At 39.7% G+C, this 21,567-nt stretch overlaps 1 protein-coding gene across 1 annotated transcript in view; it reads left to right on the top strand.

The window, feature by feature from the left end:
• The window catches only part of LOC132816585 (inactive ubiquitin carboxyl-terminal hydrolase 53-like), a 99,805-nt gene that overhangs the window by 14,239 nt on the left and 63,999 nt on the right, over positions 1-21,567 (top strand). Inside the window, exons 3-8 of the mRNA XM_060826379.1 lie at positions 1,066-1,200; positions 5,250-5,363; positions 9,481-9,563; positions 9,645-9,750; positions 14,753-14,899; positions 20,713-20,862. Coding sequence (XP_060682362.1) covers positions 1,066-1,200; positions 5,250-5,363; positions 9,481-9,563; positions 9,645-9,750; positions 14,753-14,899; positions 20,713-20,862 — 735 coding nt within the window. The remainder of the gene's footprint in view (positions 1-1,065; positions 1,201-5,249; positions 5,364-9,480; positions 9,564-9,644; positions 9,751-14,752; positions 14,900-20,712; positions 20,863-21,567) is intronic.

The raw sequence follows: 21,567 nt of genomic DNA, 5'->3' as shown, positions 1-21,567 counted from the left end.
CCCCTCTCGCCTATGCCCTCAAGTTTTGGACTTCTGACTCTGGGGAAAAGACCTTGTTTATTTACCCTATTCATGCCCGTCATGATTTTATAAACTTCCTATAACATCACCCCTCAGTCTCTGACACTACATGGAAAACTTCCCCAGCCTAATCAGCCTTTCCCTATAGATTAGGAAATTCACCAACCCTGGCAACATCCTTGTAAATCTTTCCTGAACCGTTTCAAGGTTTCACCCATACTTCCGATAGGATGGAGACCAGAATTGCATGCAATATTCCAAAAGTGACCTAACCAATGTCCTGTACAGCCGCAGTATGACCTCCCAACCGCTGTAGTCAACATTCTCTGACCAATAAAGGAAGCATGATAAATCAGTAAATGTTTACTTGAATCTAATGAATCTTCATTTTTTTTTGCTTATGGGCAAGATCCAGGAAGGCAACTTACCTGAGGCAATTCCTCCCTATTGCATGATTGTAAGGAATTCAGTTTTATCAATAGTGTTGACATGTTCTTTTGATCCACCTTTTCTTGCTCCCTCTCAGGACCAAACACACACAACTCTTCATCTGTGTTATTGGAGACTTTGTGCAATTTTTTTATGTTCAAATTATTATTTCCTCAGTGTAAAAAATGTGTGAAACTCTCAAAGTTTCACTAACAACTTCAGAATTTGTTTTCTTACAAAAACTTACCAAGATGTTAAATGTATTAAAACTTGAACCCATATCAATTTTAAAACAAGGGATTTACATGACAGCTTGGTTCAGAACCCTCTTTTTCAGAAAGATTTCGTAATTTTGCTGCTGCAACGATTGCTTGAAATGAAGCTTGTTTATTGCACTAGTTTGCAGCTTTTTTCTTTATACTGTGAACTTGTAAGGCCCACTTTAACAAATAGCCCTGTTAATCATGTTAAATCCAAGAGAGATTCATGCAGCATCCTGAAGGCAATTTCTGTCTGTAGTTTCTTTGAAAATGTAGTTTATTTAATTCTTGTTTCTTTGTTTAAAAAAATGCATTTCATCCACTTTTACAAACCACTCATTATATTTCCTTGCAGAATATATTTGTAGAATTTCGAAACAGTAGGGAAAAAGCCCTTCCCTCTGATATTTTGCGAAATGCTCTGGCTGAAAGTTTTAAAGACGAACACCGTTTCCAGCTTGGTTTAATGGATGATGCAGCAGAATGCTTTGTGAGTATCTCATTTATTTCAGTCTGTTTATTAAAAGAGCCATTAGAGATTTGAAACAGAAGGAGGACATTTGGTCTGTCATGTTCATGGTGATTCTTCACACCTGAAATTCTCATCATCAACTACCCATCTTAACTCCCTTTTTTAATTATTAATGCCACCATTTTTATCAGGGTGGAATGTTCAAGATCCTGGGCACTCATTGGGACAAAAATGCCACTGATTTTAAATCAATTATCACTGGTTATTGTTTCCAGTGCCAGAGGGCGTATAGTGCTGAAGAATAATCATATCGGACTGGACTTAACTCCGTTTCTCTCTCTGCACATGTCACCTTTAACCATCTCTCAAGTCCGGGAAAATAATCCTAAATGTTCCAATATTGTCTCATAACTGAATTTTCTCGTGCATGAGTTCCCTTTCCACACTATTACATATCCCTGAGCTGTCAATCCAACTGAAACCTAGCCCGTGATTTTTAAAATTCTAATGAGACCTCTTTACTTTGAATTCTTGTTTCACTACTTTAAAAGCCAAGTAACCCTATAACATTTGTCTTGTCAAATTACTCAACCACAATTAAGAATTTGCATAAATTAACACTGAAGTGTGTCTTTCACGTGAATTTTTCACAATCTGCAATTTGCAAGATCTTGTCTCTATAAGCTTTCCAGTCCATCACTTTATATTTTTCTGCATGGAACTCTCTCTGCTATGTTTCTGCCAATTTCATCTTTGTCACCCTAGTCCAGAAATCAAAGAGCATAATGACCAAATTAAATGTGAAGTCTACACATAATAGATTGTTAATAAACAGGGGACAGATTGAGAAACAGACATGAGTAAATGTCTAAAGCAAAAAGTAAGATTTAGAAGGCAGTATAGAATAGCAGTAAAATGGAAGGCACAATATATGTCTGTTGAAGTTACTTATAAATATCTGGGATAAAAGATGTGAAATTTGCCTACTGATCATGTAAGATTATTGAGCTGCGATGGCAGTGGTAAAGAAGGTATGGGGAGTTAATAGGAAAATAGACTTCAATAAATTCAATGTACTGTAGATCAGTTAATAGTCAAGGGTATTGCTGGAATATTGAGTCAACTGCAAGAATCAGTTACAACTATTGGACGATGGCTTGGGGTGGTGGGGGGAACAATTTGTTGATTTTTAAAAAAAGTACACAAAATAAAAATTGTTAGAACACATGCAATGCAGTTTCCAGCTCTCTTCCCCTACCCCCACCTGGTGGGCAGATGGCCACCTTGTCATAAATGCTTCTCCCAGCCCTGACTTCCATTCCTGACATTAAAAAAATGACAGCTGGTTTTTGGGCTAGGCCTTTGGCTGTTCTTTCAGATTACTGGTGACTCCTTCACTTATCTAGCTGCTCACTGCTCCAGTCACTACGTTGTTGAAAGGCTCACTCGTAAGCCTATCAGAAACAAACTTGGGAAAGAACCAGCCTATGATTGGAGAAACAGCTGCTCGCCATTTTATTCCACTTTCTGTATGGGGTTGACTTTGCTCTGATTGGCCATCCCATGCGTGAACTTTCCTGGAAGATTTGGAGGTGTATTTTCATGTGATTCACGAATTTACGCACATACCTGTGTGCAATTAGTCACAATTAATATATAATTCAGAGGTGAATTTCAGGCACACATCACTCTTTGGATAGACAAGGTTTCTCCCCAGCTTCTGTCTAATCCTTCTCTGAGTTACATTAACTCCATGCCCATTGTTTATTAACTGCCTGATTAAAAGAAATTAGTAAATTTCATGCATTTTAACTAGGCATATAATTTTGCACATCTCATTTAAATCTACCCTCTGCCTTCTATTGCAATGAAAACAGCCCTGGCATATCCAGTCTTTCCTTTTTACTTAAAAATTTCAAATCCTGACAACATTTTGTAAGTCTTCTCTGTAGTGTGATCAAGTCTTTTCTGTAATTATGATTATCAGAACTCTTTATTTAGGTCCTAAACAAAGCTTTATACAGTCCAAGTATAAATTTCCTTCTCTTGTGTGCTGTGCTTGTTAGTTGGGAGTTCTGCATGCCAACATAACCATCTTATCTACTAGTCTTGGTTTATTCCATACTTTCCATTCCGTTGATGTAGAGGACCCAGTGTTGGACAGGGATGTACAAAGTTAAAAATCACTCAATACCAGGTTATGCTCCAATAGGTTTATCTGGAAGCACTAGCTTTCGGAGTGCTGCTCCTTTAACAACATGATGAAGGACCAGCCCTCCCAAAGCTAGTGCTTCCAAATAAACCTGTTGGACTATAACCTTGTGTTGTGATTTTTTAACTTTTTCCATATTATTTATCACCCTTTCTTTGGATTGAATTCCATTTGCCAGTCTCCTGGCAACTTACCAGGCAATTAATATCTTCCTGCAGTCTGCAGCTTCATCACTAGTTACAAAATATTTTTCTATGCCCTCTTTTTCAAGTTTTTTTCTCCTTTTTTAAAATGTATTGTATAGTCCATAAAATACTTCTGATTAGAAAAGCCTATTTTTTAACTTTTTGAGTATGGGCTTCAGAGGTAAATGATTTTGCAAACTTCTACTTTCATTTCAACAAAATGTAAAATGAACATTTATAGTATTCCTACGTCAACGGTATCTCATTGTACTTGAGTGTAGTATACTGTATGGGAACTGTTAGCCTTCATTCATATCCTTGAATGTTGTAATGACAAAAACTAATAATCCAGTGATACAAGTAGCATCATTCTGCTTTTGCTTGATTCTAATATATTCTTATGCCATTAAACTTGGCATTTCTCACCCTTACATTCATTTGCCATGTTTCAGTTAATGTGACAAGTCTTGAAATTACCCTGGTTGCTTTTGTTTTATTTTAACATAACATATCTTTGCTAATTTTTACATTTCTTTGAGAAGCATAGTAAATGTGCTCCCGCAAAGGGAGATGCTCCCTGGACATGTTCAAACATGATGAGATGCAACCAAATAGTCAGAGATGTACAGCATGGAAACAGACCCTTTGGTCCAACCTGTCCATGCCGACCAGATATCCCAACCCAATCTAGTCCCACCTGCCAGCACCCAGCCCATAGCCCTCCAAACCCTTCCTATTCATATACCCATCCAAATGACTCTTAAATGTTGCAATTGTACCAGCCTCTACCACATCCTCTGGCAGCTCATTGAATACACGTACCACCCTCTGCGTGAAAAAGTTGCCCCTTAGGTCTCTTTTATATCTTTCCCCTCTCACCTTTAAACCTATGCCCTCTAGTTCTGGACTCCCCAACCCCAGGGAAAAGACTTTGTGTATTTATACTATCCATGCCCCTCATAATTTTGTAAACCTCTATAAGGTCACCCCTCAGCCTCCGAACTTTAAGGATGTAGAAATAAATATCGCTCTGGATATAGACAAAGTTGAAATGCAAACTGAAAACAAGAAGTGATTCATCAGTGGTTGTTTGCCTTACGGGGAAGATTAAGAAAATAGTAAATAATACAGATCTGTTCTCTGTTCTGAGGAAGGGTAACTTGACCCAAAATGTCAACTTTGCTTTCTCGCCATAGATCTGCTGAGCTTTTTCAGCAATTTGTTTTTATTTCTAATTTACAGCGTCTTCAGTTCTTTCAGCTTTTATCAGGAAAATAATAATATTGCAAGTAGTGTAATGTTTTATTGGAGAACCAAAAAGTGAAGCTGTTTCTCCTTTAATGTTTAGAACAGGTTTGTGTCTGACCTGATTCATTTATAATTAGAATTATATTGAACACAATTATGTGAATTTGGCTGGATATCCTTTTCCATTCTACAACTATTTTTAGTTGCTACCAAGTTTATTAAGGAATACTGGGGGAGGGGGAGGGGGGGGGGGGGGGGGGGGAGAGGGGGGAGGTAAAGAGGATATGTTTTCATCTTTGTGTGTCTGGTGTTTGAGCAAATGAGTCCAAATTTGCCAGTGTTAAGACAGTTTTCTCAACCTAAAATGGGCCAGACATCCGATTAGGCCCATGATTTTGATGCTTTTATTTTTATTTTTTTAGGAAAATATTTTGGAGCGAATTCATTTGCATATAGTTTCAGACACTGAAATGGATACATGCACTGTTAAATCTTGCATCACCCATCAAAAATTTGCCATGACTCTTTACGAGCAGGTGAGATAAAAACTTTCTATCTAGAAAAATATGCCATTTAAAGTGACTTAGTTATAATAAACTTTGAAGAAATATTGATTAGTTATCCAGCTTTTCCATCAAAGTTAATGTGTGGAGCAGGGATATATGTATAAAGAAAAGGTTTCCCTATGAAGGGCTATGGAAATTGTACTGGAATAGCATTGTTTTATCTAAAATTGACAGCTTTCTTTTGGATCGCTGAAATATATTGATTTATTTTAAGACAATGGACATTTTCTGGAAATATAAACATGCTCAAGAAAGGAATAGTCATGAGAGCGCTGTTGGGACTAATGGTCAACACATTTCAGAAATGTGTGTTTATAATCAAAGGCTGAAATATTGTTGAGGAGTTGCCTTTGGGCTGCAGGCATTTTGTGAGTAGTGAGGGTTTGTGTTCTTGATAGAGATGTGAAGTAACTGGATCACTTGATCATCTGTGGTTGGTAAATTAAGCCATTGTGGGAATGAGTGCAAGCTTAGAATGTTAAAATGGAAGCTAGCTACTGAGGTTGGACAGAGTAACGAGGAGAAGCGTCCTCTCAGGCAAACAGAAACCAGAAAACAATAACAAGGATGGGATTCCAAGGGGAAGGAGACACTACATTTTGTGTATTCACAAGCACCAGACAATGTTATTTGTCACTTGTCAGCCTAAGCCTGAATATTAACCAGATCTTGTTGCATTTGAACATGGACTGCTTCAGACTCCTTCGATACAGACATATTGAGAACAAAATATTTTTTCTGCCTGACACTACATCTGTTAAAGTCCAAACGAAGGCATCCAAGAATGACTGAGAATGTACCAGCACTGGTCCTTTTGAGGTCTCTGTTTCTTCATTGGTTCAGTGAATGGCAAGTTCTGGCATGGTTGCCATTAATCTTTGTCAAACACCCGTGGTTATGAAGGATTGCATTGTTCCCAGTGTAGTAATTAAACCTGTACTGTTTCCTCGATTCAGAAACTTAGTTGAAAATTCAGCTCCCTCAGCCCAGCTATAACGAATAAAAAATAGGAAAGGTCTATAACTTTTCAACCGAACTAGTTCAGACTTGAAATATAACTGTTTCCTAATACACAGATGCTGCTATGCCAGCTACATGTTTCCAACACGTTTTAATTTCAGTTTTCCAGAATCTGCAGTCGCCAACATTTGTACCAGTTGGCTGACTAGTAAAATTGTTTATTCAGTTGAAATTAAAGAATCCTAAAGTTCCACGAATGATCACCTTGATCTAAACATTGATTTGGCTCTTAAGAAACAGAATACAGGAAAGAGATTGCTTACTTAGTGGTGTGGTGTAAAGACAACAATCTCTCCATCAACGTCAGCAAAATGAAAGAGCCAGTAATTTGACTTCAGGAAGCAGAGTGGAGGGTGTTGTGTACAAATATGCTGAGTTGAAAATGGTTAAGAGCATCAGGTTCCGGGGAGTGATACCCAACAATCTGTCTTGATCCACTCACCTTGATGCAAGAGTCAAGAAAGCACATCGGCGTATACTTCAGGAGGCTAAGGAAATTTGTCACATTCGTAAACACCAATTTTTGTAGATGCACCATCGAAAGCATGGTAATTGGATGCATTTCAGCTTGGTACGGCAGCTACTGCTCAAGACTGCAAGAAACTACAGTGAGTCGTGAGCACCGTCCAGTCTGTCCATCGACTCCATCTATGCATCCCACTGCCGCATGATAAAGACCCCACCTACCCCAGTTATAATCCCTTCCACCTTCCTCCATCGGGTAGAAAATATAAAAGTTTGAATACTTCTATAAATAGATTTGAGAACAACTTCTACTCTGCTGCTATCAGACTTGAATGGATCTCTCCAATTTTAATTCTGACCTCGCTCTCCCTGTGCATCTTCTCTGTAGCTGTAATGCATTATTTTGTACTCTGGTCTACTACCCTGATGCACTTTGTATGGTGCAATCTGCCTATATAGCATTGAAAATAACACTTCTCACTGAATATCTTAATATGCAGCAACAGTAACTTAAATTAATGCCAATTGCAAGTGCTCTTCTCAACCAATTCATAGGATTGTTTTCTTTAAGCTCAATTCCTGATGGCTACCCAAAAGCAGTTAAATAATGTCATGGAAATAACTGAGGTGTGGTTGCAGTAGTACATCAGTGAATTTGAAAGTGTGCATGGACAAGAGTGTGGTTAAAGTTGCCATACTCTTAACAGACCATAAAGCTGCTGTCTTATGGGGTAGCCAGAGGATCACTGCCTCCAGTAAGGGAAGAGGTTGAGAAGGAAAGTCCTCCTTGTAAACTCAGCTGGTTCACAAATTGAGCCCACGTTTTTGATGTCACTCTGTGTCACAAACTAGTCATCCAACTAACAGAGCTAACTGACCCTCCCAGTATTAATACACAGAATTCTTTTTTAAAAAGTACAGATTCATATACTAAATGTGAATTTGCTTAAACCAACAAGATTTCTTCATTTCAGAACAGAGAACAATTTCTCTATGCTTATTTCTGCGATTTCTAATCTGACACTCTGGTAGTCCTTTTGGTCTGGCACCCACATGACTTCTGGCTCCCCTTCTCTTCAAAAAGATATTCTTGCTGCATCAGTGTAAACCTTTCACTAAGCTTATTTGATCAGGTTCCAAATAATCTTCAATTTCTACAGGCAGCAGCATAATTGGTCCACGAAAAGTCACTGTAGTAGGCCACATGGACATATACCCAGTCTTGACTCTGAAAGAAGAGTTATGAGGAGCATGAAAACTCTAATACTGACAAACCTGCTGAAACTACACCAACAGGTAAAACAGTCATCTACACAACTGCTTTCCGTCTCCCCATTTGATGTTGCTCGGTGCTTTTAAATTTTCTGAAAGCTCCCGTTCTGACCCCGATACATGATGGCTGACAAATACCCATCCCAAGACTGCCACATTTCATAGGTACAACCTGAATATTATTGTAGTGTTGCCATTGCAAAGTTGGGCATCCACCATCCTTATCAACACCACCCAGAAGGCAAAATGGTCGCTATAATTAAATTTATAGTTGTAATTGAATTGTTAAGAGGAGCAACTTGGCACAAGCTTTCAGTGCATCTTGTGTTGGAATGTGAGCCACACTCACATTCAAGTATAATATTCAAATATTTAATTATCTCCCATGTTTTTGTGTTGCTACACAGATGGTTTCCCTTGGAACAAGAGCAACTCGTGTGCTACTGAATTATGTATTATGCTATTTAATAAAGTGCATTATATATGGAAATGTTTAGGCAACATCTTTAGTAGACTTTGCTGAAGACTTATTTCAGCCGTGCTATGTGGTATGATTACGTGCAAAACATTTCTAACTTTGGGGCAGAATCTTATGAGGGCCTGAGCAAAATGGACAAATGGCAGGAAGATCTGAACATTAAAATGGCCCTTGCCAAACTCTCATTGTGTTTGTTTGCTTTTTTCAGACAGTATGGTAAGATTCTCACAAGGCAGTCGTGAGTTTCTGATTGTCATTAATGCAGTATTTAACAATATTAATAATAGCTCAACCCCCTTCAGGTTATGATCTTACCAAACTGCCATACAAACTAGCCAGTGTACATGGAAACTGGAGCAGGTCTATGGCAGGTTTCACTTGCAGCTTGTTGGACATAGGAACCTGCATGTTGGGGCATGCTCCATGGATTCAGCCATATGCATCCCACATCCATGGTCTTCAGCGTTGAACATGTGCCAGCCTGTATGAACATTCGTGGCCTTTCTGTCTACTTACAGGAGACTTCTGCACATCAATGCTGCACTGGCAACTATCACTGTCATAGTTGGAAACCTGACATTTTAAATGGCTGAAATACCATTTAATGTGGTGGTTTGATAAGATAAGGTGAGAAAACACTCTGCCTCCACCAAAAGCATCACAACTTAGCCAAAAAAACGTAAGATTCAACCCTTGAAACTTTTATCCTTAGAAATACATTGTTGCCCTGATGAGGGCGTTCTTCTGGCTTGCATCTGTTTTTTGGTTAAGGAGAATAGGAGAACGGTGTTTTTACAAGTATTTTGTACGTGTTATTAAAATTAGCTTGTCTCGCTTTTGATCTTACCCTAGAGTGTGTGTCATAGCTGTGGAGCTACTTCAGATCCTTTGCCATTCACTGAACTGGTACATTATGTGTCAATTACAGCACTGTGGTGAGTAAAATTTTGTCTTTTTCTCAGCTAAAATGTCAATAAATTATTGAACGTTAAATTGAGTAATTATGTACTTTTTAGTAATCAGGTTGACAGGATGATAGAGAGGAATGAACGTCCCAGGCCAGAATCGTTTGCGGAGCTACTTCGGGCAGCAAGCACTATTGGTGACTTTAGGAATTGTCCGGTAAGAAATTTAGGTATTATACAGCATCTAGTCCTTTAATAGTTTTATGACAACTGAAAATATGATTTATGTAGCTGTGTACTGTTTGTCTAATCTACCATCTTTATCTGATGGATCTATGTGTAGTAGTTTGGAATCTGCATATATGTTCACATGTTAACTCACATCCTATGTCATGGTTTTTTTTAAAGCAGTCTTTTTAAAAAAAAATGTTCGTGTCCCCAATGACCTTGCTTCCACAAGTACTGCTGCCAACACATTCCATGCTGTCACAACTCTGTAAAGAACCCAACTCTGACACCCCCTTTATACTTTCCTCCAACCAGCTTAAAACTATGACCCCTCGTGTTAGTCATTTCTGCCCTGGGAAATAGTCTCTGGCTATCGACTCTATCTATGCCTCTCATTATCTTGTATACCTCAATTAGGTCTCCTCTCCTCCTCCTTTTCTCCAATGAAAAAAGTCTGAGCTCAGTCAACCTCGCCTCATAAGATAAGCCCTCCAGTCCAGGCAGCATCCTGGTGAACCTCCTCTGAACCCTCTCCAAAGCATCCACATCTTTCCTATAATAGGGTGACCAGAACTGGATGCAGTATTCCAAGTTTTATAGAGCTGCAACAAGATCTCACGACTCTTAAACTCAACCCCCCTGTTAATGAAAGCCAAAACCCCATATGCTTTCTTAACAACAGTTAAGTTGTGGTCGCTATCACCAAAATGTTCTCCCACCACAAGATCTGATACCTGCCCTGACTCGTTTCCGAGCACCAAGTCTAGAATGGCCTCTCCCCTCGTCGGCCTGTCAACGTACTGAGTTAGGAAACCCTCCTGAGCGCACCTTACTAAAACAGCTCCATTCGAATCTTCTGCTCGAAGGAGGTTCCAATCAATATTGGAAAGTTAAAGTCACCCATTACAACAACCCTACTATGTCCACACTTTTCCAAAATCTACCGACCTATGCTTTCTTCCATCTCCCTGCTGCTACTGGGAAGCCTGTAGTAAACCCCTAACGAGATGACTGCTCCCTTGCTGTTCCTGACTTCCACCCATACTGACTTGGTAGGCAGATCTTCCTCGACAATGGAAGCTTCTGTAGCTGTGATACCCTCTTTGATTAATAGAGCTACCCCCCCTCCCCTCCCATTTTTTTTAATGCTCTAAACCCTGGAGCATCCAGCGACCATTCCTGCCCATGAGAAACCAATGTCTCTGTTATGGCCACAACATCATAGCGCCAGGTACTGATCCATGCTCTAAGTTCGTCACTTTTATTCCTGATACTCCTTGCGTTAAAGCAAACACGCTTTAACTGATCCCTTGGTTCCTTCCCAGGAAAATCCTTCCCACTAGCTGGTCTACCTCTTGCTATTGCCTCATCTGCATCAACTCTCACCTCCAGTATACAGCTCAGGTTCCCACCCCCCTGCCTTTCGAACTACTCAAGCAAACCTTCCACCCAGGACATTGGTCCCCTTCCAGTTCAGGTGCAACCCGTCCTCCTAGTACAGGTCCCACCTTCCCCAGAAAGCATCCCAGTTATCTACATATCTGAAGCTCTCCCTCCTACACCAGATGAGCGGCCACGTGTTAAGCTGCACCCGCTCCCTGTTCCTCGCCTCGCTATCTCATGGCACCAGTAGTAAACGAGAGAACACTACTCTGTTCGTCCTGCTTTTGCAGTTTCCATCCTAACTCCCTGAAATCACTTTTTATATCCTCGATCCTTTTCCTGGCTATATCATTAATGCCAACATGTAACACGATTTCTGTCCCCTTTTAGAACCTTACGCACCCGATCGGAGATGACCCGCACCCTGGCACCAGGGAGGCAACATACCTTCCGGGAATCCCAATCCTGACCACAAAATCTCCTGTCGATTTCCCCTAACTATCAAGTCCCCTATCACAAGCACTTTTCTATTCTGCCCTCTTTCCCTTCTTTGGCACTGAGCCTGACACTGTGGCAGAGAACTGACTGCTATGGCTTTCCTCTGATAGGTCATCTGTCTCTTCTTTCTCTCCCCCCCCCCCCCCCCCCCCCCCCCCCCCCCCCAAACCAAGCAGTATCCAAAACTAGGGAGTTGGGAGATCATGTTGAGCCTGTACAGAGACATTGATTAGGCTAGTTCTGGAATTTTTGTGTGCAATTCTGGGTTCCCTCCTATAGAAAGGATATTGTAAACTTTGGAACGATTCAGAAAAACTTTACAAGAATGTTGCCAGGGTTGGAGGTTTTGAGCTATACAGAGAGGCTGAATAGGCTGAGGCTATTTTCCCTGGAGCGTTGGAAGCTGAGGGGTGACCTTGTAGAGGTTTATAAAATCATCAGGGGCGTGGATATGGTAAATAGACACGGTCTTTTCCCTGGGGTGAGGAAGTCCAGAATCGGAGGGCATAGGTTTAGGGTGAGAGGTGAAAGATATACAAGAGACCTAAGGGGCAACCTTTTCATAAAAGGTTGGAATGAGCTACCAGAGGAAGTGGTGGAGGCTGCTACATTTGCAACATTTAAAAGGCATCTGGATAGGTATGAGGAGGAAGGTTTTGGAGGGATATGGGCCAAGTTCTAGCAAATGGGACTAAATTAGGTTGGGATATCTGGTCGGCATGGACAAGTTGGACAGAAGGGACTTTTTCTGTGCTGTACATCTCTTTGACTCTGGTCCCAATCACTTAGCTTCCTCAAATGCCACACCCACTCCTGAATGTTAACTTATTATAATGTGGCTTGTGGAGTTTTAAAAATATTTTTCATAGTATGTGGACATAGCTGACAAAATGCCCATTCCTAATTGACCAGAGGTAAGTTAAGCGTTAACCTTGAGGCTCTTATGATGTGGTAGTCGTGTCCCTATTTCTGGGACAGAAGGCCCAGGTTCAAGCCCCACCTGCTGCAGACATGTGACACGTCACTTTGAGCAGGATGAATAAAAATATTCACCTCCAAATTACTATAGGTCTAGTTTCGCAAGTAGGCGAGACCAAAAAAAAGACACACAAATACCAGGTAAAGACACATTATTGAATCTGCACTGAGTAACTATTGCACTGAACCATTGACTGGTTTGATCCATTGACCAGCTTGAGCATTCATCCACTTTTCACCTGGCACCTTATTTCCAACCTAGCTGGCATATAAACCTTGTCATGGTGACTTAAAACATAGGACATTACAGCGCAGTACAGGACCTTTGGCCCTTGATGTTGCGCTGACCTGTCGCACCAATCTGAAGCCCATCTAACCTACACTATTCCATGTACGTCCATATGCTCATTCAATGACGACTTAAATGTATTTAAAATTGGCAAATCCACTACCGTTGCAGGCAAAGCATTCCATACCCTTACTACTCTGAGTAAAAAAACTACTTCTGACATCTGTCCTATATCTATTACTTCTCAATTTAAAGCTATGCTCCCGCGTGCTCGCCGTCACCATACTTGGAAAAAGGGTCTCCCTGTCACCCTATCTAACCCTCTGATTATCTTATGTCTCTATTAAGTCACCTCTCAACCTTCTTTCCAACGAAAACATGCTCAAGTCCCTCAGCCGTTCCTCGTAAGACCATCCCTCCATACCAGGCAACATCCTAGTAAATCTCGGCACCCTTTCCAAAGCTTCCGTATCCTCCTTATAATGCGGTGACCAGAACTGTACACAATACTCCAAGTGCAGCGCACCAGAGTTTTGTACAGCTTTAGCATAACCTCATTGTTCCGGAACTCGATTCCTCTATTAATAAAAGCTAAAACACTGTATGCCTTCTTAACAACCCTGTCAACCTGGGTGGCAGCTTTCAAGGATCTGTGTACCTGGGCACCTAGATCTCTCTGCTCATCTACATTACCAAGAATCTTACCATTAGCCCAGTACTTTGCATTCCAGTTACTCTGACCAAAGTGAATCACCTCTCACTTGTCCGCGTTAAACTCTATTTGCCACCTCCCGGCCCAGCTCTGCAGCTTATCTATGTATCTCTATGACCTACAACATCCTTCTTCACTATCCACGGCTCCACCGACTTTCGTGTCGCCTGCAAATTTACAAACCCACGCTTCTACGCCTTCAGGCAGGTCGTTTATAAAAAATGACGAACAGCAATGGATCCAACACCGACCGTTGTGGTACATCACTGGTAACTGGACTCCAGGATGAACACTTCCCATCAACCACCACCATCTGTCTTCTTTTAGCAAGCCATTTACTGATCCAAACTGTTACGTTTCCCACAATCCCATTCTACAGCATTTTGTGCAATAGCCTACTTTGGGGAACCTTATTGAATGTTTTGCTGAAATCCATATACACCACATCAACCAGTTTACTCTCATCTACCTGTTTGGTCACCTTCTCAAAGAACTCAGTAAGGTTTGTGAGGCACAACCTACCCTTCACAAAACCATGTTGACTATCCCTAATCAAATTATTCTTTTGGGACCTTCAAACAATTTGATTTCTGAAATGCAGAGTATGGGGAAAGGGGGTGGTGTTGTGCAGTGTCCTTGGCCTCTGCAATGCTGCTCCAGTGTTCTGGTTGTCTCCCTGATTTCCTCTGATGGACAAACTTGGGAACTAGTCAAATTTGGAAACCTGGCTGTAAAAGTTGACAACGGGCAAGTAGGTAGTCTTTGAGGATTACCTGTGATTGAGTCTGTTCCTGTAGTACCAGGAAAATCGAAGTTTGTATATTTTACAGAAGTTCACTTTAATGTAAGTTCCTTTGTATTTAGTGTTAATTCAAGGTTTGCTATGATTTACTGTGAAGCAAGTTTTTGTAAAGATTTTTGATGCAGTTGTGATCCAGGCAATGTACGATACAGACAGATATTCAGGATTCTGTTGGATGTTCTTTCCTTAGTTCATTTTGCAAGAATTTTCTATGATTATAAATATATTTGCAAGTACTTTTTTATCTGTTGACATGCAAATTCAACATGTTGGCGCAAACCAGTAGAATGGTAATTGTAGATGTATTGAGATTTCCTCTCTTCCTTCAGAGTAATTGCGGACAGAAGATAAAGATTAGACGTGTGCTAATGAATTGCCCAGAGATTGTCACCATTGGTTTAGTGTGGGATTCTGAGAATTCCGATCTCACGTCAGATGTCATTCGATATTTGGCACCTCAGCTGTCTCTCCCTGGAGTAAGTCTCATTGTCTCATTTCTAATTATTAACTATTGTTTAAAAGTACAATAGCAAAATGTCCAAACTTGTAAAACTTTTCAAAAATAGTTGTTTTAAGACCAGCTTAATTGCCTTTTGCAAGCCAGATAACAAAACACCTGTTCCAAACTGACTGAAATTGTACACTTGTGACCTAGAAAAGTCTAAAGTTTCATTAACTGTTAAAAGGCCTTCGAGTCCCTCTACTAAACTAAAAGTACCATTTTAAAAATTTTTGTTTAGGGTTGTTCAACCTTTTTGATATCTTGTGACCGGTGCAGGATGCTTCATTTTTAAAAAAAAGAACGGTGAGCCACTTGCTCTGTTGGTTCATCAGGCTTCCTGGTAGAAACATGAAAACAGGAATAGGTTACTTAGCTGAATGAGATAATGATTGATCTGTGACTTAATTTCATGTACTTATCTTTTACCTTTATTCCTTAATACCTTTAAGTAACAAAAATCCATCCATATCAGTTTGTGGAAAATACATCCAAACATTTATTATCCTTTTACATATAGAAGTATTTCCTAACCTCATTTCTGAAAGATCTAGCTTCAATTTTTATGGTATGTCCTCTAGTCAGAGATGATCTGACCAGCATAAATAGTTCCTGTCTATTCAGTCTCCCTCAAATCTTGCAGTCCAGGGAATAACGTAATCTTAAATTAACCCTGGAGTCCAGCATATTGACCCATCTGCTTCGGGTGGGAGGAGGAACGGATGAAGAGAATCTACATTTTGTTTTGACATAGGGATCCTTGAAGAACTAAGTCTTTGGGGGGGGGGCGAATTTCTGTTTTGTTTTAAAATGCTTATTTACAAAAAGAGTCATGTGACCAAGTTGCCTGAGAGATAAGCAATAGAAAAAAAGGGTCAAGCCATTGATTATGGGGGAAAATGGTTTGTGTGCTAATTTTGAGTGCGATGAGAATAAACTGGCTTGAGGTAATATCTCTTCCCAACAGAATTCAGTTTAAATTCTGTGCATTGACTGTTGACTGAAGGACTGTACAAACATTGAAATGAATTTCTGGGATATCCAAGCTGATAGAATGTTAGTTTTGTATCCAAGACTCGAGAGTTAAAGACTAGTAGAACCAGGTAGTTATGATTTTAGTTGGATATGTTTATGATGCTGTTGACTTCGTGTTTGTAACTAGGGTGATTGGATGAGATTTGAAAGGGCCATCTACATCAAAGTGAATAGGGTGTAGACATCTCAACCAATATACAAGTCCTTGAAATGGTACAAAGTTCATGTAGTTAATCTTTCAACTTTTGAGAAGTCTTACTTTACTTATTGGAAGTGTACTTTATATAGGTGTAGATGGAATGCAATATAAAGAAACTTCAACTAGTATAATTAACAATATTCATACTTTAACTGTTTAGAACAGTGTGTTAGTGTACTTTGATTTTAGTGCAGTAAAGTTCTGTAGTATTAAACTGGATCACATAATTTTATTCTTTTAATAAATACCTGGGTTTTCTCATTCCACAAAATCTAAATAAATGTGTTACTGGCCTTACCTAGATAATAACACCAGGTATCATTCTTCTAACTTTACATTGACTTTGAAGGGAGGCAGATTATCTTTCTTTCACTTATGGTGTCTAGAATTGAGCACTGCATTCCAGATATGATCTCACCAGGGCTTGTATACCTGCAGCATAACTTGTAGATCATTTCATTCTAGTTCTCTAGATATGACCACAAGCATTCCATCAGCTGTTTTAATTATTTTTTGTATCTGTCCAGGAAATTTTTGATTGAGGTCCAAATCTTTCTGGGCTTTCACTGCTTCCAGCCTTTTGCCATTTGAAAGAATTCTATTATATTTCAGTCCAAATTGATGATCTTACCTGCAACCTATTTTGAAATCCCTTTGCCACAATTTTGACCATTCGCTTAATCTACTAATATGACTGTGTAGTTTTACCCCTCCAATTACACTACTTACAATGCTGCTGAACTTTAAATCATCAGAAAACTTGTGTCTATCTCTCCATCTTGGATAAATAATTAGCAAAAATAGTCAGTGCATTGTACAGGAGTAGCTGTACAAAATGTTGATAGGGCCACATTTACAGTACTGTGTGCAGTTCTGGTTGCCCTACTGCAGAAAGAATGTTATTAAACTAGAAAGAGTGCAGAAAAGATTTACTAGGATGCTACCTGAAAGACTTGAGTTACAAGGAGAGCTGGATAGGAGAGAGAATTTTTCCTCTCGAGCGTAGAAAACTGAGGGGTCACATTATAAAGGTGTTTAAAATCATGAGAGGCATAGATAAGATAATTAGCCAACAGCTTTTCCCTATAGTAGGGGAATCTAAAACTAGAGGGCATAGTTTAAGAAGGGAGAGGTACAAAAGTGTCCAGGGAGCAGTTTTTTCACACAGGATTGTGAGTGTCGAGAACAGGCTGCCAGAGGTAGTGGTGACAATTTCTTCACTTGAGGAAGAGTTAGACAGGTACATGGTTGGGGTAAGTATGGAGGGATATAGAGCAAGCGCAGGCGAATGGTACTAGTTTAATTGTGAAAACTGAATGGCATAAACAAATTGGGCTGAAGGGCTTGTTTCTGTGCTGTTGACCTCTGACGCTATAGATGCAGTAAATAGTTGAGTTCCCAGTACATATTTCTGTCATTGCCACTGATCCCGGTCTGATAATTGGGGTGGCTCTTGTGAATCTGTCTCAAATGTTTTTTGACAGTAGTTCCACCACAGGACATACCAGATGGCCGCCTTCTTTAAAGACAGCAATTTTCCCTCCCATGTGGTGGTTGATGCCCTCCAGCGCATCTCATCCATTTCCCACACCTCCCGTCACCATTTCCTTACCACCGATGCCTGGAGGAAGAATGCCTTATCTTCCGCCTTGGGAAGTTTCAACCCCATGGCATCAATGTGGATTTCACCAGTTTCCTCATTTCCCCTCTTTCCGCCCCACCCTCCTCTCTCCCTCTCTCCCTCTCTCTCTCTCTCTCTCTCTCTCTCTCTCTCTCTCTCTCTCTCTCACACTCACACACACACACACACACACACACACACACACACACACACACACACACACACTCTCTCACTCTCTCACTCTCACACTCTCACACTCACTCTCTCTCACTCACACACACACACACACACACACACACACACACACACACACACACACACACACACACACAACCTAGTTCCAACTTTCCAGCTCAGCACCGTCCTAATGACCTGTCCCATCTGTCCATTTTCCTTCCCACCTAACTGCACCACCCTCCCAACTGACCTATGCCCTTTACCTCTACCTCCATCCACCTATTGCACTCAGCTACCTCCTCCCCGCTCCCCCGGGCCCCCTCCTCACACTTATCGCTCTATCCCTGAGGCTCCAAGCCCCATTCCTGATGAAAGGCTTTTGCCCAACCTCTCTACAAATACAGTGCAGGTCGTTGTGATGGAATTAAAATCAGAATTCTTTCTTTCTTTAATTATTATCCAAATAAAATCATAAATTCTCCTTTTGAACCTTGCACTGATTTCCTAAAATAGTTTATTCCTAACTGCTTAGCCACATGGAAAAAAAATCCTGAAATTATTTCATTAGAAGTCCTGATTTTTAATCAAGCACTTAACTTGTTAAACTTTGTTAAAGGAATTCCATGTACCTGTTATCTCTGCCGCTGATTCCCACTGTGAATCATGATTTCATATTACTCACTCTCTTTTCAGAAATCCTCTTTATTTATTGCGTTGTCCCTCACCTTGTAGCTTAGAATTTCAGGGATGCAAACACTTTCTATTGAATCTTCTAACTATGAATTGCATTTTGTTCCAGCACATTTTCTCTTATTTCTTCCTATGCTCTTTTCTCATCTTATCTCTTGACGTGTAGTACAGAAGTTTTCTGGATATCAGTTATTCAGTACAATTAATCAAGAAGCTTTAGATCTCCAGTGAATATATTTCCTTCACCATGTTAATTTTCAATGAACTACATTCTTCAACTCATAACTCAAAGCTCTCTCCCTCACTCTCAATGTTACTGTAGCTCAATGATGACCAATGCCTGTACTGAGCACCTGAGAGCTTTTCTTCCATCTGTGGAATGCAAACTCCATTGTTTTGTGATAGTTTGCGTTTCCAAGTCTAATTACGATTAAATATTATTCCAAGTCATTTACATCCTGCTGAGTTCCAGTGAAAACCGAGCTTTTTTTGCTCACTGGGCTGCCTCCCCAAGGGGTTACTTTTGTGTTGAAATTGAGTGCTCTCTCGCCTATCTGTTTTTAATTCCATTGTTTCCTTTTCATGAAGAAATACCAAATCTGCTTTCCTCAACACAATTGTATTGAAATCATTAGTTGTGTCAGTGGAAGATTAAAGACCCAATCTTAAGTCTAAACATATCTACAAGAAAATATTACTTTTCACCTTTTACTCTTATACCATAGCTCATATCCACAGCAATCAATAAAGAAATTTCAAAGTAGAAACGCCATTGTAAGGTGGTTGTTGAGAAAGCTGAATCTTTATTGCTGAAATGTTTTCTTACTGTTTCAAATAATTCTGGTATGGTCTGAATGTTTGTTTTTTTTTCTTTTATTTGCAATAAACTTTGTCATTTTGGCAGCCTCTTGTGAGTATCTTCCTGTGACTGACCACCACAGGCTGTTCTTTCCATGTGGCTAAGAATGATGAAGGCAAAAGCAATGTTAGCATTCATTTCAAGGGCTAGAATACAAGAGCAGGAATATACTTCTGAGACTGTATAAGGCTCTGGTCAAACCACATTTGGAATATAGTGTGCACTTGCAGACCCCATTTCTAAGGAAGCATGTGCTAATCTTGTCGGAGGTCCAGAGGAGGTCTTCCAGAAGGATGAAGGGCTTGTCGTATGAGGAGTAGTTGAGTCTGGGTCTGTACTCGATTTGAGTTTCGAAGAATGTGGGGAGGCTTTACTCATGGAAGATTATAAAATACTGAGAAGCCTGGGTGGTGATGATGAAGCCACTGGTAAGGGGATAACCCTTTTGGACTGAGTTGAGTTTCTTCAGCTAGAAGGTGGTGAATCTGTGGAACACATTGTCACTGAAGTTTGTGGAGGTCACGTCAGTGAGTCTATTTAAGTCATAAATAGTTTTACACTTGATTAGTAAGGGAAATGGAGGTTATGGGGAGAAGGCAAGCGACTATAGTTGAGAAACGTATCAGCTATGGTCAAATGGCAGAACAGACTCCATTGGTTGAGTGGCCTAATTCTGGTCTTTCACCTGATGGTCTAATGGACTTAATTCAGTCATCTGATCATTTGTGCTTTCAGCTGTAAACATAATTAAATTCACCTTGCATTTTCAGTTTGTCTCCATTTTAATGGTCAAAATATAGTCAAAAGACTCCATGCACATTATAGCAGAATTTCTTGCCTTAATAAAGTTTTTCTGCTAAAAGGAATATTCAGACTAGACTTATAGAAATAACCTGAAAGATGTGAAGGACAGCCATTGGGAAGTGTATTACATTGTTAAAAGAAAGTAACTTCATGCTTTTCATAGCATTTGATTTGATAATTACAAGGTCTATGTATTTAAATTTGATTGATGAGATGTATATGGTTTATCCCTAATATGTAACATGGGTAGAGAGAAAGAAGTTATTTTGTGAGAAGTCTGACAGTGTAGTGATATTCCTTTTAAGAAGATATAAAGTGTAAAACTTGACAATTAAATTGTGACTTGTAGTTGCATATTGTAAGCAATGACTAAGTTTCATTCATGTGCTTTTTTTTTCAAAAAAGCTTTTCTTCCAGGCAACTGATGAACGGGCTAAGAGAAGTGAATTGATCCTTGTTGGAATGGTATGCTATTCCAGCAGACACTATTGTACCTTTGCCTTTCATACTAAAAGCTCCAAGTGGATATTCTTTGATGATGCTACTGTTAAAGAGGTGAGCTTTAAATTAGTAATTAGTGCATTCAATTTGTTGGTGCATATGTTGGTGCATTCAGTTTGTACCATGCACCATTTTGGTCTTTGGAATCACAAATAAAAATGATAAGGGAGATTTTTAAAATCCTTTTTGGACAGAATATGGGAACAACAGTGTGTGAACATGTGAAATGTATTGATGGAGGGGAAAAAAAATGATCCCTTGAGTCTCCTTCAAAAATTTGGATTCAGTAGGAGACCATGATATGGAAAAGGCCATGCTTGAGGTCATACACATAATGTAGTCAGTAATGAATCTCTTGTGTAATTTATGAGGAACTTTTCTCACAGTATTTAGAATGTGGTATTTGCTACTATAAAGAGTAGTTGAAATGGATAGAATGGATTAAGTGAAAGTTGGATAACCGTACGATTCATTTCACGGTCACTGAATTAATTACGTGGTCAATCAGAAAGTGAAGAACCGCAGGTCCGTCATGCAAGTTTGTGACGTTATTGCAATAACTCCTCATGATTGACCTGAGTTTCAATTTAGTGCCCCTGAGCTATACTTATTACAAAGATTTCTGACACTTTGTTTTACCTAAAATAGGAATAGCTATTTATTACCTATCGAAAGTACTTTACAAACTTCGAGGAATGGCAATCATACAAACTCTTAAAACCCCTAACTACCCAGACTATTGGTTTAAAATCCCCCTTC

The sequence above is a fragment of the Hemiscyllium ocellatum genome, chromosome 1 (genome assembly GCF_020745735.1).
Source record: "Hemiscyllium ocellatum isolate sHemOce1 chromosome 1, sHemOce1.pat.X.cur, whole genome shotgun sequence".
Taxonomy (NCBI): domain Eukaryota; kingdom Metazoa; phylum Chordata; class Chondrichthyes; order Orectolobiformes; family Hemiscylliidae; genus Hemiscyllium; species Hemiscyllium ocellatum.
This window is presented reverse-complemented; position numbering and strand designations above follow the sequence as displayed.